Consider the following 17,248-nt stretch of genomic DNA (forward strand, 5'->3'; position numbering starts at 1 on the left):
CTAGAGGGGCTGTGTGTGCGTGTGCGCATGTTGTTTTGTTCCTTCTTTAATCTATTCCTAACAAGAGTAGGGTTCCAGAACTACCAACTCTCCTTCCCTATCTCATTCTTCTGTATCTATTCTTTTTTGCACTTCATTTGTATAATTATTCTTTTTTATATTTTCCTTCACAGCTTTGCTTTTTAGAATCACATCTTATTCAGTTATACTTCAGTCTTTCTTTCAAACCACTCAATTACTAATAACACAGTTAAAACATTTACTTTCCCATGTATAAAACATAAAGTTTACCCTTATTAAGTCCTTTGTAATTATCTTTGTTTACCTTAGATTTATTTCTCTTGGATTTTATGTCAAATTTTCAATCAAATTTAGGGATTTTTGGAACAAAATTCTGAAAGTCTGACAATTTGTAGACTGTCCATTTGTTTTTCATTCAGGATTATGCTTAACTTGCTAAGTATGATATTTTGGCCAGTGCCCTAGTTCATTTGCTCTTCATTTTATAGCATTTCAAGCCTTGCAGGCTTTTAATGTAGCCACGATTTTGTTTATTTCTAATTGTGATTCTTCTACATTAGAATTGTTGTTTTTCTTGTTGATAGTAATATTTTGTCCTTGACCTGTGGCTTTAGAATTTGGCTATGATTTTCCTGTAAGTTTTCCTTCAGGTGATAAATCTAAAATAAATCTAAGATAAATCTGGATTTTTTTCTATTTCTACTTACCCCTCTTGTTAACACTTCAGAACAATTTTCTTTATTTCTTGTATTATTATATCAAGATGCTTTTTTTGAGGATAACTTTCAGGTAGTCCAATTATTCTTATATTTTGTCTTTTTGATCTGTTTTCCAGATCAGTTCTTTTTTTTTTTTATGTGATGTCTTACATTCTCTTCTATTTTTTTCATTTTTTCTATTTTGTTTTATTACTTCTTGGTCTCTTACAACCGTTGGCTTTCTCTTGCTCAGTTCTAGTTTTAAAGGAGTTATTATCCTTTTTAAGATTCTGGATCTCCTCTTATAGTTGGTTGAATTTTTTTCATAGTCCTCTTTTTTTCTTGAATTGTTCTATTTTTTTTTTAAACAATTTTTTCCTCCATTTCTTTCATTTGATTTCAAAGTATTTTTTGAGTTCTTTTATGAATTCTTTTGGGGCAGATAACCATTTGACATTACCTTTTGGGGTAGGAGAGGCTTTTTTTTTTTTTTTTTTTTGCTTCAGTGTACTCTTCTGAAGACAAATTCCAATCTTTTCAGTTCCCAATCCATAGATCTTATCCCCTTTGCCTGCTCTTTTTTTTTTTTTTTTTTTTTTTTTAGCAATTTGTTAGTGTAATCACCTGTAATCCTGGGGCAAAGAGAAACTGTTTCTGGCTTCAGATCCTCTTTCAGCTCCCCCCTCTGCCCCGGAACTGAAACCAAGAACTCTACTGTCTTGTCAGTGCCCATAGCAAGAAGCATCCCTGCCCCACTGCTTCTGTCCTTGCTGGGCCAGTGCTGGCTCTTTGCTCAAGGCTGAGTCTTGGCAGTGCAGCAGAGCTTCCCTCAGTCTTCTCCTACTGTAATTCCCAACTCCCCATAGTGTCTAGAAAAGAAAATTCCTGTGACTGGGCCAGAGCCTATCTCCCAACCCTTCTAGGACCAGAATTGGCCATTCGCTTGTTTCAGTGAAACTAACTTGGAGGCATTTATTTTTCACATGGGCCAAACTTCCATTTTGGTATCTTTTTTTGTTGTCCCAGGAGGACCACTGCTCTACCCCAACTATTCTAAGTTCATCTTGAGGTGCTATTTTGTGGGGAGATCTGGAGAGCTTGGAATCTTCCCAGAATCTTCTCTGATAAAATCTATTTTTCTCCCTGTTCTTTAGTGCCATAAATAGTACTACTATTGAAGTTTGGTTTTATGGGACTCTTTTTCTGTCTTTAACCCCCTTGGGAACATATCCCTAGAAGTGGATTCTCTAGGTCAGAGAGTGGTTTTTTTTTTCACTTTCTTAACATAATCCTAAAATGCTTTCCAAAATTATTAGACTATTTCACAGTTCTACCAGCAGAGTATTGGTATGCCTGTCTCCTCTGATATTGATGGAACAAGTTAATCATCAAGCATTTATAAAGTACTCACTCAGTCCTAGTCATTTGCTAAGGAAAGAAAGAAAAAGAAAAACAACCCTGCCTTCAAGGAACTTTCCTGCTGATGAGAGAGATAACATGGAAGTAAATAGGTAATATTTAAGATTCATATACAAGAGAGAAAAGTTAACCTTAGAGAAGAATAGCTTATAGAAGGACCAGAAAGAAACTCAGTTTTCTAAATGCCAAGTGAAACCCAAGTATTTGCATTTTTCATTTTGTTAAGTGATTTGGAGCTGTTTTTCATGTGCTAATGAATTTGCTATTCATCCTTTTATGACTGTTTATTCATATCTTTTGAGCATTTATCCATTTTGGTGGGTTGGTTCTTGGTATTTTATATTTGTAGCATATGCTTGCATGTGAACACACATATACACACACACACACAAAGAGGTTATCAGATCTTTATAAGAGATGTTTGATGCAGATATTTTAACCATTCTGTTACTTCCTTTCCTCTCTTACTTGCATTAATTTTGTTTGTTTGTGACACCCACATTCACTGTGTGACCCTGAGTAGGTCCCAAGTCCATTAATGCTTCTTTAACCAACTTTCCAAAACTCACTGCACAGCAAGTGACAGTCAACATTGGTAAAAACAGGTTCCTCACTGGAAGTCCTTACAGAAATGAAGTCACGGGTCTAGTACCCAAAAAAGTCATTTGTGATTGCTCATCTCTCCTGTTTGGCAATGAGCTTCCTCCCCAACTGCATCTGTGAAAGGCACCTGATGCTGTTCTTCTCTAATTGTTTTATGGTCTGACTTTTTAAATATTGAGGCCTCAGTCATTTTGAGCTTGTTACATTATATAATATAAGATGTTGATCTAAATTTAATTTATGTCAAACTTCTTTCCATATTTTTTAAGCATCTCTTATCAAATAGGTAGTTTCCCAAGTAATTTATGTTCTTAAGTTTATTGAATTCTGGTAGTAAATTCCATTAATTCTCCATGTTAGTATTTTCCCCCAGTTTTAAATTGTAAACTAACTTGCTCTTGTGGGAATTGAGAGGATCGGAGTAGTAAATTGTGGTGGATATAGCGTGAACCACAACTGACCCCATCTTGTGACTCTGATCTGGACCTAGCTCATTTCCATTTCTGTTCAGTTATGAATCTAGTCCAATTTCTGCCTTGGGAGAATACTTTATTAAGTTGTGGAAATTCTGAGAAAACCTTATTGCATTGTTTGAACTTATCCTTGTATGTCTGGGAAGCTGATACTTGCTGTTTATCAAACTTTAACTAGGGATCTTAGGTTATCCTGACCAGAAACCTACTCAAATTCAAAGACTGATTAAAGGAATTTTCTTACAGTTGTGCCTCTCAAACAACTCACATAACTTGTCTGAAAATTGACCATATTCTGATCAGTTATTGTTTTCATGTTTCTTTGAAACATGTTCTGAGAGGGTGGGGGGGAAGAAAGGGAGTGAGGCACCTCTTTTTCAGAATTCAGGAAATTGTACCTGTTTACATGCCCTTTTCCAACTTGAAAAGTCCTTAAACTTTTCTCCAGTTAGAAACCAAATTCCCTAATGATATATTGTTTCCTTTTAATTAATTGGTCTTATTTGATTTATTGCTTTTAATGTATAAAAATGTGTCTCCCTCTGTGCTTAGGGTGCAGCCCCAATATGAGGAAGAGGATTAGTATTAATTCATTAAACATTTGGCATCCACTTCCTAATAAATTTATATACATGGAAGCTCCAGCCTTTGTTTCCTCGAGTCATTTCACCTGTCATACTCACACTTTTCATTTACTGTCATATGTGTGGCTAAAATATAATATTATCATGATCTTAGAATGTTGTTCTTTTAAGCAAAAACCACTATATAGATTTCATCTTTTAAAGATCATCTTGTATGTCTTAAGAGCAGAAATATTTTTATTTTGCACTTAATCAATCATCTGAATTGAATTATTGGGTTGTTGTAAGAAAATAAAAGGAAATGACTTCATTTGCCCTATATGTTTTTTAAAATTTTTAGACATATAAATAAGTTAATGCATATTTATTCACATTAAATAAAAATTTTAAAATATTTTCATAATATTCTATTTTGCAAATCACAACAAGAATTTGATAAGTGCTTAGTATGTCTCTATACTATGGTATTCTGTACAGGTACTATGCTAAGTACTGGGGATAGAAGCAAAAAAAGAAAAGAAAGTCCCTACTCCCTAGAGGATAGGAAAAATTAGGAGGACTATTAATAGGGGAGCATGGTGACAAAATTCTGAGAACTCCTAATGTTAGTGATACATTTAAACAATATTATCCCACTTGTCCTCAAAAGGTTAAGTAATATCAGTTCTGATGGACGTGGTCACCTTCAACAATGAGATGAACCAAATCAGCTCCAATAGAGCAGTAATGAATTGAACCAGCGACACCCAGCGAAAGAACTTTGGGAGATACTATGAACCATTACATAGAATTCTCAATCCCTATATTTTTGTTCACCTACATTTTTGATTTCCTTCATAGGCTAATAGTATACTATTTCAAATTCCAATTCTTTTTATACAGCAAAATAACTGTTAGGACATGTATGCATATATTATATTTAATATACTTTAACATATTTAACATGTATTGGTCAGTGCCATCAGGGGGAGAGGATGAGGGGAAGAAGGGGAAAAATTGGAACAAAAGGTTTGGTAATTGTCAATGCTGTAAAATTACCCACACATAAAGAAAGAATTTAAAAAAAATAAAATAAAATAAAATAAAGATTTTTTTAAAAGGTTAAGTTATAGCTATTTTTAGCTCATGTTTTATTTATTTATTTTTATGTTAAGCATGGTAATTTGTGTGTGTGTGTGTGTAAATCTAATATAAGCATACAATTACCTTGCTGTACAAGAAAAAACAGATCAAAAAGGGGGGAAAAATGAGAAAGAAAATTAAATTCAAGCAAACATCAACAAAAGAAGTGAAAATGCTATATTGTGATCCACATTCAGAGGAGAATCCAAAACAAAGATTGAGACATTGTTAGTACAGTGTCTGGCACATGGAAGGGGTTTGTCAACTTGACATGTTTAAGAATAAAGCCAAAAATAGAGCTAGAAAACTTGGTTCATAAGCTTGTTTTCTTCCTTATACAGAATTATCACAGGACATCTTGTTAATACTGATATGCCATTGTTTAAAATTTAATTTTTTTTGTCCTTTCCCCTCTTCCTCTCCTCCCAAACTTTAGGGGGAATTGCAGACAGCGTAGCAAAATGGATATTTAAACAAGACTTGAGTCCCCATATATTAAAATTGGCTCATCAAGAAAGAATTCTAGAAAATTCAGAGGAACCTAAAGAAGGTATTAGTAAAGGTTTTCTAAAGGAGCCCGAGGATTTACAACCCATCCTAGGTAAGTTAACTAATACATAAAAGCAGAAATCTTAGAATAGAATGATATTGCTGATTTTCATTACATGAGAAAATGAAAAATATGTCCCAATTTCTGATTTTCAGAATTGCTGAATTTAGCCTATCAACAATTTCCCTGTAGTCTTGACTTAGATGTATTACATGCTCATTGCTGTTGGGAATATGTTGTTCAGTGGAATAAAGATCCAGAGGTAAGGTTCTCTTTCACTCTTAAATATTAGGCATTTTTCTTTATAATAATACTCTTACAAATGTGAAACTTTATTAATAAGTAGCTTCTAATATACACCGTGGATTTTTCACATCATTTTTGTACTGTAATAAGAAGTATAAACCTCAATTACTTTTATTTCTTTTTCACCTTTTGTGAAATTAAAATCTCATAACTAAGAATGAAGTGGTTAATGTATTATTAGTCAGAATAAAAGTATCATTATTGAATCATGTCCAATTTTTGTTTTATAATTAATGTTTATAAAATTAATAAAATGATCTTGCTGTATTCTTAGAATCTTGTTATAGAGAAAGTCAGAGTGTTTGTGTAAAGTATATTAGGCAAACTCTAGATAAAATTTAAAGTTTTCCATCTGTGTCCTCATGTTTCCTCTCCAACTGTGGTATTTCATACTCTTTTCTAAGTTGTCGGTTCTTTTCATATTACCAAATGTAACACCCCAAATAGACTTGATATTTGGATGTTGTAGTCCTTTTCTCCAAATTATGTATGCTTCTTTCCAAATCAAAAATCTTGTTAGAGCAATACCTTGATTTTAGTTAGTTGTTAGAGAAAAAAAATCTTACAAATTCATTCATACAGTTTTTAGTAAGTGACATTACTTATTGAGATATTTATAGCTAAATAGAGAGATTTATTTATAATTCAGATTATAGTTGTTTCTCCTTGTGAATTATGTACGTATCTCTCATCTTCACATACACTCATGTATTGACCCCTCAAAAGCAGACACCTAAAGTTGCTTTTCAACATACTCTAATGTAGGTATATTTTAGGCAAAGGTTTAATTATATTTAGATTATGTCTACACTTCCAAAATTAAATAATTGATATTGTTGGATAATTTGATCATGCCGTCTTACTATTCATTTGAATGTTTTTTGCTGAAAAAAATAGTGGTTTGTTTATAGTTAAGTGGCTTTAAATCTAGATCCTCTGGTTTGTTCTCTTAGAAAGTGAAAATCTATTTTTAATCAAGTATTTTTAGTTATCAGTACATAATAATTCATGAGAAGATAGACAGAACTTTAGCAGTGTAGGAATACCATCAAAGTAGATTTTGCATCTAGACGCTATTGTCTCACCAGAGGAGAGAAAATCATTAGATTTACCAACTATTTAGTGATTTGTCTAAGAAAATTTATGAGTAAATAACTTGAGAAGAGACCATTGAAATAACCTTGTAAAAAATTAACATTTTACATTATTCTGATTTATAAGATTTTAATTTAACTTTAGTTATTGAAGCATGTTTTTATCTCTATTTGCATGTGAAACTTACATTAAATTATTCTTTTATCATTATTTTTCCATTCGTAAGGAAGCACGGTTTTTCATTAGGTCTATAGAACACTTGAAGAGTGTTCTTAATGCTCATGTACAACATGGTAAGTGGCCATTTTTTGGTGAGTTCTTGTTAAGTAAAGAAGCAAAAATGTTTCAAATTATGTGTGCTTATACATAGTTAATATTACTTCAAATTGTAATTCCAAGATACTGTTCTTGCTGCTGTCATCTTTACAAATTCTGAATTTATCTCTGTTACTAAAACTAAAGTAGGATGAAAGTCTAGCTACTGTGACAGATATACTCAAAGGGGTTATTTCTCTCTTATGTTCACTGGATACTTCCTATTCCTGAAATAGGTAATATAGAATGTCTCCATTGTATATAAACTCTTTTTGTAGATTCTGGAAAGACTTTGGTCTCTCCCCCCAGATTCTTGCCTTATTTTCTATATTTTTCAGCAGAACCTAGAATTGTATATATAGTTCACATCTCAAAAATCGGATTTTAAAACTCAAAAACTGATACCTCCACATCATATCTTGAGTATAGATTTTGTATGCTGCTTGACATGTAATGATAATTGATTTTTACAGGGAAAATCAAGATATCATAAGAACAGCTCTCATTATTAAGAGGTTTTCATTAGAGAAGTAGATTTACTTTATCATTAAAAATATAATTAATTCCTTAATAGCACTTAGTTGTACTACTAGGGATTTAAAGACATAAGCAAAATAGTACCTAATTTGATTTGACTTGCCTTCTCATCAAAGGACTTAACGGATGTGGGAGACAAAAAATGTACATAATTGTGCTCATACACTAGTGACTGTAGAATTCCCATCCTCTGCTGTGCTTTAATACAGTAATGTTTGATTTACTCTGAAGATAAGAGGTTTCATTAACTTATATAAGCAAATGAACCAATATTAAAATTATTAAATCATCCGTAATATTTCTTTTTTAAAAAAATGAAAATATAAAAATTTCTATTATATGTGATATAATGCACTCAATTATTAGTTCAGTAATATATGTATAAAATTATAAATAAATAAGTATACATATATCAGAATTATGTGCTCAAATTCTTGACATGCACTACATTATCAGAAAAATTTGGAGACATGCTCTAGTCTTATGTATACTGTATAACCCTCAGTAAATTATAACCTCTCTGCTTCCCCCAAATAGCTCAGTAACACTCTAAATTGCAGAATAAACCTTGGTTTGCATGTGTAGAGTGAGGTTTCTTATCAGGAATTCTCTTTAAAAATGAAATCACAGGAATGTTTTGTTTTGTTTTTTAATGTGTATTTATACATATATCTCCCAAATAAGAAATGTAAGCTTCCTGGAGGCAGGGATATCTATGCTTACTCATAATATTTCTAAGCTCTAAGAAGTTTCTAGCTCTTCAAAAATGGTAGCGCTATATAGATGTCTTGTCAACTCTTTTCACTATTACTGTCCTTAATTTTTAGGCATTGCCCTAATGATGTGGAATACATTCATAGTTAAAAGGTTTTCTTCTGCCACATACTTGATGGATAAGGTAAACTAGTTTTCATATCACATTTTTTTTTGTTCTTTTTATAATCACATATGTATTTAAAGAAACTGTAATTTTGTCAATGTAAGGAATTCTTGGTGTAGAAATGCTTGTTATTATTGTAGATCATAACTTACCTATGACTTAGTGTATAAGTCTCATGGAATTGCCTGAGGCATATAAATTGTAGTCACACTACAATTGTCAGTGGTAGAATTTGAATTCTGGACTTTATTCCAACTTTAGAACTGTGGACACTATATTATCTGCCTTTTATATTAATTATGCAACACCAAAATATAATACACATTCAACAAATATTTCTAGAGAAGATTCAAAGTTTAGGTAAAACATGGTTCCTGCCCTTGTGAAGCTCATAGTCTTGTAGGGCAATAAAATACAAGATGATGCTTGTGCAAAATGTTACATAATTACATTATAGCTTTATATCAAAGTGAAATATGAGGGTAAAGATCTTTATTATCTTGGCAGGGAATCTGAATTTTTTTTTTAAAGAAAATCTTGATAATTGTGTTTCTGTATAATTCTATAATTCTGTGTATTTTATTTTATATGCTTAAAAACATTATTCTGAGAAAAGGTCCTTATATTTCATCACACTTTCAAAAGTATCTATAACACAAAAAAAGGTTAAGAATTCCCATCCTAGGAGGGGGTGATGGCATTTGTACTAGGCTTTAAAGAAATGATTAGATATTCAAAAATTTCCAAGATGAAAGGAAATAGTGAATAGCCTGAGCAGAGTAAGAGAGAAGTTAGGATTCAAGGTATGTTATACTGGTCAAATTTTCTGGCATAGTTGGGAGTATAAATTTTATGAGGTGAATAATAATAAATTCATAAAATTATATACACACACACATTTCATAACCCTGTGGGAGATGGATACTATTACTTATTTTATAGATGAAGAAACTGTGGTTGAGAGAAGTTGTAACTTGCCCAGCTTCTAAGTGTTTAGAGTAAGACTTAAGACCTGAGTCTTTTTGAGTTCAGTGATCTAACTTTTATTCCATTTTGCATTTAGGTATTGCCAGGTTGTGTAGACTCTTAGTTCTAAAGGACTTTGGACTTTTTTTTTAGAAGACAATAGGGAGGCACTGAAGAGTTTTGATTAGAGGAGTGAAATGAGCAGATCTTCTCAAAAAGAAAATAATTCTGGCAGCAGTAAGATGGTTGGGCTGAAGGGAGAGTAGAAGAAAGCAGAGACTGGAAGACCTGAAAGGATTTATTAGTCTAAGCAGGTGTTAATAAGTCTCTAACCTACAGTGATAGCACCATTGATAGAGCAGAGGATAAGAATTATTAGGGGGATGTTTTCAGCAAGTCTGATTGTTGTTGGAATGAGAATTCTAGATCTCAAGCTTATGAGGGAGCTTAATGGCCACTGAGACCAACCCCACTCTCTATCCTACCATTTTATAAATGAGGAAACCAATTCTCAAGTTAATGGTAGTAACTGATCTGGTAAATGGAAAAAATAGAATTTAACTGAGGTCTTTCTGATTCTGAGTTCAGTATTCAATCTAGAAACTGGTTTTATCAGGGAGGAGAGGGCAAAGATAACTCTGTAGTTATGAACATGAAAGTAAAGGGAGCTACAATAGAATATAGGGAGTTAATTCAAAGGTAGATTAAATTTATAAGGAAAGATAATAAATTTGAGCAAATTACCTTTGAGTGCTAAGGAGATAGTCAGTTGGAAAAAGCCAAGGATATTGGAATAGTTTAGAGTACTAGACAAAAATAAGGATTTAGCAGCCATATGCTTATAAGTGGTGGTTAATAATAAGCGTAAATAGGGATTTCTGGGTCATGTGAGCAATGATATGGAGGCCTAAACATTTTCTCTGATGTCTTCAGAATAGAAACTATATGCCAAAGGTAAAAGCACTTTCATTTCTTTGTGGTCTAGGACATCCATAATTTAATGGTTAAATCCAAAAAATTCATTGATCATCCTGATCTCACTCAGGCTCCTTCTTTCACTTCCCATGACACCAGCAGTAAGATGTCACAAAGATCCAACACAGTCTTACAACAAAACAAATTCCCATAATCAAATCCTTTCTCTTTCCAGAATAATGGAGACCCCCAACTTTAAGCTGCAAAAGCTTAGGTAGGGTACAACAAACAACTGACTTATGGTCCCAGTGCTACAAAGATCTTAATTGCCATTACTAGGGTAGCACTAACATTGCAAATCGCTGAGTTGCTGGTGTTGCAATGGAAAACCTTGTGGCATCAGCATGGTTGCTCTCTGTACTGTGGATGCCAGGTGAGAGAACTGAGAAACAGAGGAAGTGGAATAGGACAACAGGATAGAATAGGAAGGAGGGGTGGGGTTCACAGAAGCCTGAGGGAAAGAGCATAGTTTCTAGCTGGGGCTATTCTTGACTGCTCAGAAGTTACTTGGGCAGAGACCTACACTGGTGAACTGTGAATTTCCCAGAATGGGAAAAGGCTGAGATGCTTTGAGATCCAATCCCCAAGGAAACCATCAGCAGAGAGAACACCAAAAGTAAATAAGTGGGAAAAAGACTGAAATTGCCCTAAATCTCAGAAAGAAGAACTCAGAGTAGATTAAAGCAGCATGGAAAAACATTAATAGCATAAGGAAGCATGATCTACATATCTGGTAAGCAAGTATAGGCATTGGCGAATTAATACTGCAAAATAAAGGAAAATGATTGTGGGATGGTGAGGAAGACATGGAACACCTAGTCCATTGTAGTTCAAAAGAGAAATGAAAAGCAGGAGAGCTGAATATATAGCTTGCATAGCAAAAATAATGGGCAGAATAAAAAAAAAAACTGGAATCTGCAATAGTAAACTTCACAAAAGAAATGAAAAAAAAACAACAGATTGGGAATGCAAATATGCAAAAATAAAAGACAATCTATAAAAAGAAAAACAAAAAAACAAAATATGCTTACTATACTAGCAAAATATACCCAACCTTGAAGACAAGATGTACCTTGGAATCGGGAATCAGAATAAAACCCTTAATACCATAATGGAGGAAATAATAATTACCTAGAATTTTTGAACAAAGAGAAGTAACAATATAAAAAATTCATAAATCACCTCCAAGAAAAAAGCCCAAGGTTGCAAACTCTAAGATACGTAATAGTTAAATTTAACAATTCAATTCAGACACAAGTTCTGCAAGTGGTCAGGAGAAGAACTCTCAAATGTAAAGGAAAGGAAATTTGAAAGACGATTTTATACCTACCAGAAAATGTAGGAGGAAATAAAATAAATATGTTCCAAAGAACGATGGAGCTCAGAATGTAGTCCTGATAGACCCACCCTGCAAATCTTGAGATTAACCATACATGAAAAAAGATAGATGTTCAATAATAAAGAAATTTTTGGAACTTTTTTTTGAAAGAAAACCAGATAGAAGAGATTATTTCTTTCTCAAAATAATGAGAAACAATAGAAATTCAAGAAGAGTGAAAAAATGCAGCAGTCAAAAACAACAATCGCAACTGAGTGACAATAGAAGGACCAATAATTTTTGCACACTGGGATAAGGGTATAGGTAGATAGAGATAATAGGGAGTAGATGAACTTGAGGGGTTGTGGACATCACTTGGCCACAATGTATATTTTTTAAAAGGTGGGGAGGGGAAAGGGTAGGAAAATGTTATTGTGAATCAATTTAATCCAAAAAAGGAGTTGGCATCGTGCTATCTGACAAAACAGAAACAAACATCCATAAAATAAAAGAAGGCTGAGCAAGGAAACTATATTCTGCTCAATGGACCACATGTTATATACTCCAAATGCCTTAGTAGCCAAATTCATAAAGGAAACATTATCTGGAATCAACAAGAAATAGGCACAAAAGTGACAAGAGACTTTAATATCCCTCTCTCAGTTTTATCAGAAAGATCAAAGATGGAAACTATGGAACTGAACAAATTCCTGGAGAAAGAGTTAAAAGACTTACGACATTTTATAAATGGGACAACAAAAGAATATATGTATTTTTGGATACCACATGGAACTTTTACAAAAATTAACTATGTATTAGGGCACAGAAATTTTATAAACAAACATAAAAAAGCAGAAAATACTTAATGCAGTCTTTATAGATTTTAATGCAGTAATATAGTAATTGGTTCAGAGACCACAAAACAAAAAGATACAGACTCAAATAAAAACTGTATACTTAAATCCTAAGCAAATATTTCAAAAAACAAATCATTGAAACAATAATTCTCTAAAAGAAAAATATAATGTTGAAACAATTTATGAAAACTCTGAGTTGCAGCTAAAGCAGTACCCAAGAAAAAAAAATGCTGATGTGAAGGCCAAGGCAGGCATGGGGAATGATCTGAGTTCTACTGAGATGTGCAAAACCTCCTCTTTCATCACCCCCATAGAGATCAAGGTGTTGATAGCTACCAGGTTTTGAAAGACTCCAGCACTGCCTCAGTGACCGAGTCCCCTTGAGAAACTCCAGAAGAATTGTGAGAGCCCACTGACCCACAAACCCAACAAGAAATCATCACTGAAGTAATCTCTATTCTTTATGTCTAGATCATGAACCCATTTCAACCTTATCTTAGTGTATGGTGTTATGTGTAGATCAATGCCTAGTTTCTGCCCTACTAGTTTCCAATTTTCCCAGCAGTTTTTAGCAAATAGCGAATTCTTATTCCAAAAGCTGGGGACTTTGGGTTTGTCAAACACTAGATTACTATAGTCATTTATTATTTTATCCTGTGAACCTTGACCACAGAACATTTGAACAAACCAAATTTTGAGGGATTCAGGTCAGATAGAATAAACTTAATTCCTAAAAAGGAAATAAAGTATTGCTTTTTTTTAAAAAAAAAAAGTAGGATTATTTAAATTCATGAAATGCGTCCTCCACATTGACATTTGGATCTCTTCATTTATGAAAAATGCTCATTTTATTTATATGTGTGTGTGTGTGGGGGGGGGTGTATTATATATATGAAATATACATGAATATTAAAATGTGTTCACATTTATATATATCTAATGCACATGCATATATATAAAACCAGTCACACATTTAGCATTTATATACTTTTAATAGTATAGACATAAAACACACAAGATATGTTCATATGTGCATAATTATGTCTTTATGGATATATATATATATACACACATATATATATGCATATATATGTATGTATAAACAAGAACTACAGTTAATAAGTGTATAGTGAACTGCCAGTGAAACAACTTTATATTCTTAGAAATGGTCCTGAGGCACTGAGCGCTAAGTGACTTGCCTAGAATCAATTGTTTTAATGTGTCATAGGAGATGTGTAAACTATAACACACATAAACACGTGTATGTATTTTATATTTACATACCTGGATACTTCAAAGCCTAAATTAGAAGGGTGATAGATTGACCCTGCAAATCTTGAGATTTTCTTGAATCACTAAGTATTATAACATTTTTTCTTTTCTTTAGGTTGGAAAGTCTCCAAAGGATAGATTATGTAGAAGGGTAGGTGAATCTTTTCCGCTATACTAAATACATTGAAGTGAAGGTAGTTTTTAAACCTTGCATTTTATATTAAAGCTACTTAATTGTGTTAAATGAACTAGACTTCTTTTAATTTTTGTGCTATAACAGATAATAAAAAGGTTGGAAACGAGTAGTATAATAAAGCTAGTGATGAATTTTTATCTTTTAAAATTTATATTTCAAAATGATCAGGTAACATTACTCAGAATAGGTTTTCAGAAAGCCCTTTAAAAAAACCCCAAAACTTTGAACTGTGAATGAGAATTACAAAGTGGCATTATAGTATACAACTTTTGATTCCTTTTCATTGAAAAATGCCTTCAAGTAGGCACTTATTCAGTTGGTTTTATAAATTAGGATAGTTATAATTTTATACATTGATTCTCCAGTCATTGCTATCATTCCTTTTTTTTTTTTTTTTTTTTTTTTTTTTGCTGAGGCATTTAGGATTAAGTGATGCCCAAGGTCACACAGCTAGGAAGTGTTAAGTGTTTGAGAACATTTTTGAGCTCAGGTCATTTTTTTCTTACATTCATATGAATCTAGTTTACTTTTTGTTTGTATCCATCATTATATATAGTTTCTCCCTGGGAGCTCACCATCCTAATGAAATCACAGTTCTAATAAAATATTCATTGTATATATAATATATATGAAATATACATAAAATATTGAAATATGTTCACATTTATATATATGTTATCATTAATACTAAAAACTGAATACAAGCTTCTTAGCACAACTCTACAAATATTTCAGTCCTAATAAGAGGACTTGAAATTTGTTAATGCCTTCTAACCTCACAATTCCAGCTTGTTTATTCAATGGAAAAAATCAATTTAAAGATCTTTTTTAAATGACAGAAGTTTTGTAGAATTTAATTTGTATGTTTTTCTTTTTTAATTAGGATGTGGGTATGAGTGACACAGCAATGACGTCTTTTCTTGACTCTTGCTTGGATCTTCTTCAGACTTTAATGGAGGTAAAATATACATATCATTTAAAATACAATAATTATGTTAGAATATTGGAGAATCATAATCTCAACTTTAAGTATAAGCAACTAGGAGAAAAATCTATTTCACTTAGAGATTGACTATTACTATAATATTCAAAGAGTCTTATGGTTGTTTTTTTTTGACTGGGAAAAAATTATCATTATGCTTTTCTCTTTTAAGGATAATGCAGTATGAGAATTTAAATTTGATGAGTTACTTTCAGTAAATTACTAGTATAATCCTTTCTGTTTTCAAAATCTTCCTAGGCTGATGTTAGCAGTGATGAAATGCAAGTGCCTGTCTTAGATACTGAAGATGCCTGGGTATCTGTTGAAGGACCGATATCAATAGTGGAATTGGCTCTTGAACAGAAACATATCCACTATCCACTTGTTGAACACCATTCTGTGCTGTGCTCTGTCTTATATGGAATCATGAGGTTTTCACTGAAGTCTGTGAAACCTCTTTCCCTCTTTGACAGTAAGGTAAATAGTATAATTTTTTTTTTTTAAGTTTACTTAAAACTAAATACAAAATAAGAAAAAACAAAATAGAAAGACAGAAAATGAAAATGAAACAACATGCCAAATCATTGTCATGTTTTTAGCAGAACATCAGGGCAGATTCAAAATATGTAACAATAGATTTCCATTTCAAGAAAACATATATAATAATAGAAGAGATTATATATTCATGGCTGTCCATCTTTTCTTTGTTTCCTTGTAAGTTATTCTTTTATTCTGTGCTGTGCTTTTTACTTTATTCTTTTTTCCTTTTTCCCTCTTTCCCTAACCCCCCCCCCATCACTTCCTTCAAGTAGGCTACAATTAAAATACAAGTGTATCGCATACACACAGACACACACACAGACATACTCCCACACATATATCTATATACACACATACATACACTTACATACAGGCATACAGACACATATACATACACATTTAACCTATGAAGACAAGCATCTAAAACAGTATTTCTATGGCTGACATATAATATAGATTTCTGTCTTGATTGAATAAGTTTGACTTTATCTGAGATGAGTGATTACTAGCCCTACTTATTTTTTTCCTAATGAATTCTATTCGTAATCCTTGTTATAGTGTTTGTATATAACTCTTATTTCTTCTTTGTTAACTCTTCTATTTTAGTAAAATTCCTTGATTTGCCTAGCTGTTAATCTCTCCCCATCTATGTATCCTTCCCTTATATTCTTCTCCTACCTTTTCCTTTCCTTTTTATCCCTTTTATATTAATCTATACACTTTGACCCAATGTCATAAATCTATATGCCTTTCTATACTCCACCTTATTCCATTCACTCCCTCTTTATCTATTTATAGATTTTAAAGGGTGCTGTTCATAATATGAACATATTATTTTCATAGTATATATATGTGTTTCATTCCCTATTTAACCTATTCTTGTGAATAGATTTTCAGAACTACCAGCCCTCCCCTCTCCTCTAATGCCTCTGTGTCTATTTTTCCTCCACACATCATTCATATAGCATAGAATTTAGCACTTAGAATCAGATCATATGCAGTTCTTCCTCACTCTTTCTTTTGAGCTAACCATTTACTGATATCAGTCTTAAATATAAATGATATACATTTTTACATTAAGAAATATAAACAATTTATCATTGTTGAGTCCTTTGAAATTAATCTTTGATGTTGGCTCTTGGCTCTTACATGTTAAATTTTCTGTTGAGTTCAGGTTCTATTGATACAAAGTCTTGAAAATCTGCATTTTTGTTGAATGTTCTCTCTCCCCCAAATTCAGAATTGTGGTTAGTTTTGCTGGATGTAATGTTTTTGACCACAGTTCTTTTGATTGTTAATATATTTATTCCAGGACCTGAGAATTTTTTATTGTAGCTGATGATAAATCCCGTTTATTTATTTATTTTTTAGCCATTCATCCATTTATTTATTTAATTGTTTGTTTGTTTTGCTGGGGCAGTCGGGGGTTAAGTGACTTGCCCAGGGTCACACAGACCAGATTTCAACTCAGGTCCTCCTAACTTCAGGGTTGGTGCTCTATTTACTGCATCACCTCGCTGCCCCTAAATCCTATATGAT

At 32.4% G+C, this 17,248-nt stretch overlaps 1 protein-coding gene across 1 annotated transcript in view; it reads left to right on the top strand.

The window, feature by feature from the left end:
- Window positions 1-17,248, top strand: part of RAB3GAP2 (RAB3 GTPase activating non-catalytic protein subunit 2) — a 126,654-nt gene that overhangs the window by 98,365 nt on the left and 11,041 nt on the right. Inside the window, exons 25-31 of the mRNA XM_051998255.1 lie at window positions 5,357-5,521; window positions 5,626-5,732; window positions 7,098-7,164; window positions 8,551-8,621; window positions 14,107-14,142; window positions 15,071-15,145; window positions 15,428-15,646. Of these exons, the coding sequence (XP_051854215.1) occupies window positions 5,357-5,521; window positions 5,626-5,732; window positions 7,098-7,164; window positions 8,551-8,621; window positions 14,107-14,142; window positions 15,071-15,145; window positions 15,428-15,646 (740 nt within the window). The remainder of the gene's footprint in view (window positions 1-5,356; window positions 5,522-5,625; window positions 5,733-7,097; window positions 7,165-8,550; window positions 8,622-14,106; window positions 14,143-15,070; window positions 15,146-15,427; window positions 15,647-17,248) is intronic.

Source organism: Antechinus flavipes, chromosome 4 (genome assembly GCF_016432865.1).
Source record: "Antechinus flavipes isolate AdamAnt ecotype Samford, QLD, Australia chromosome 4, AdamAnt_v2, whole genome shotgun sequence".
Lineage (NCBI taxonomy): Eukaryota > Metazoa > Chordata > Mammalia > Dasyuromorphia > Dasyuridae > Antechinus > Antechinus flavipes.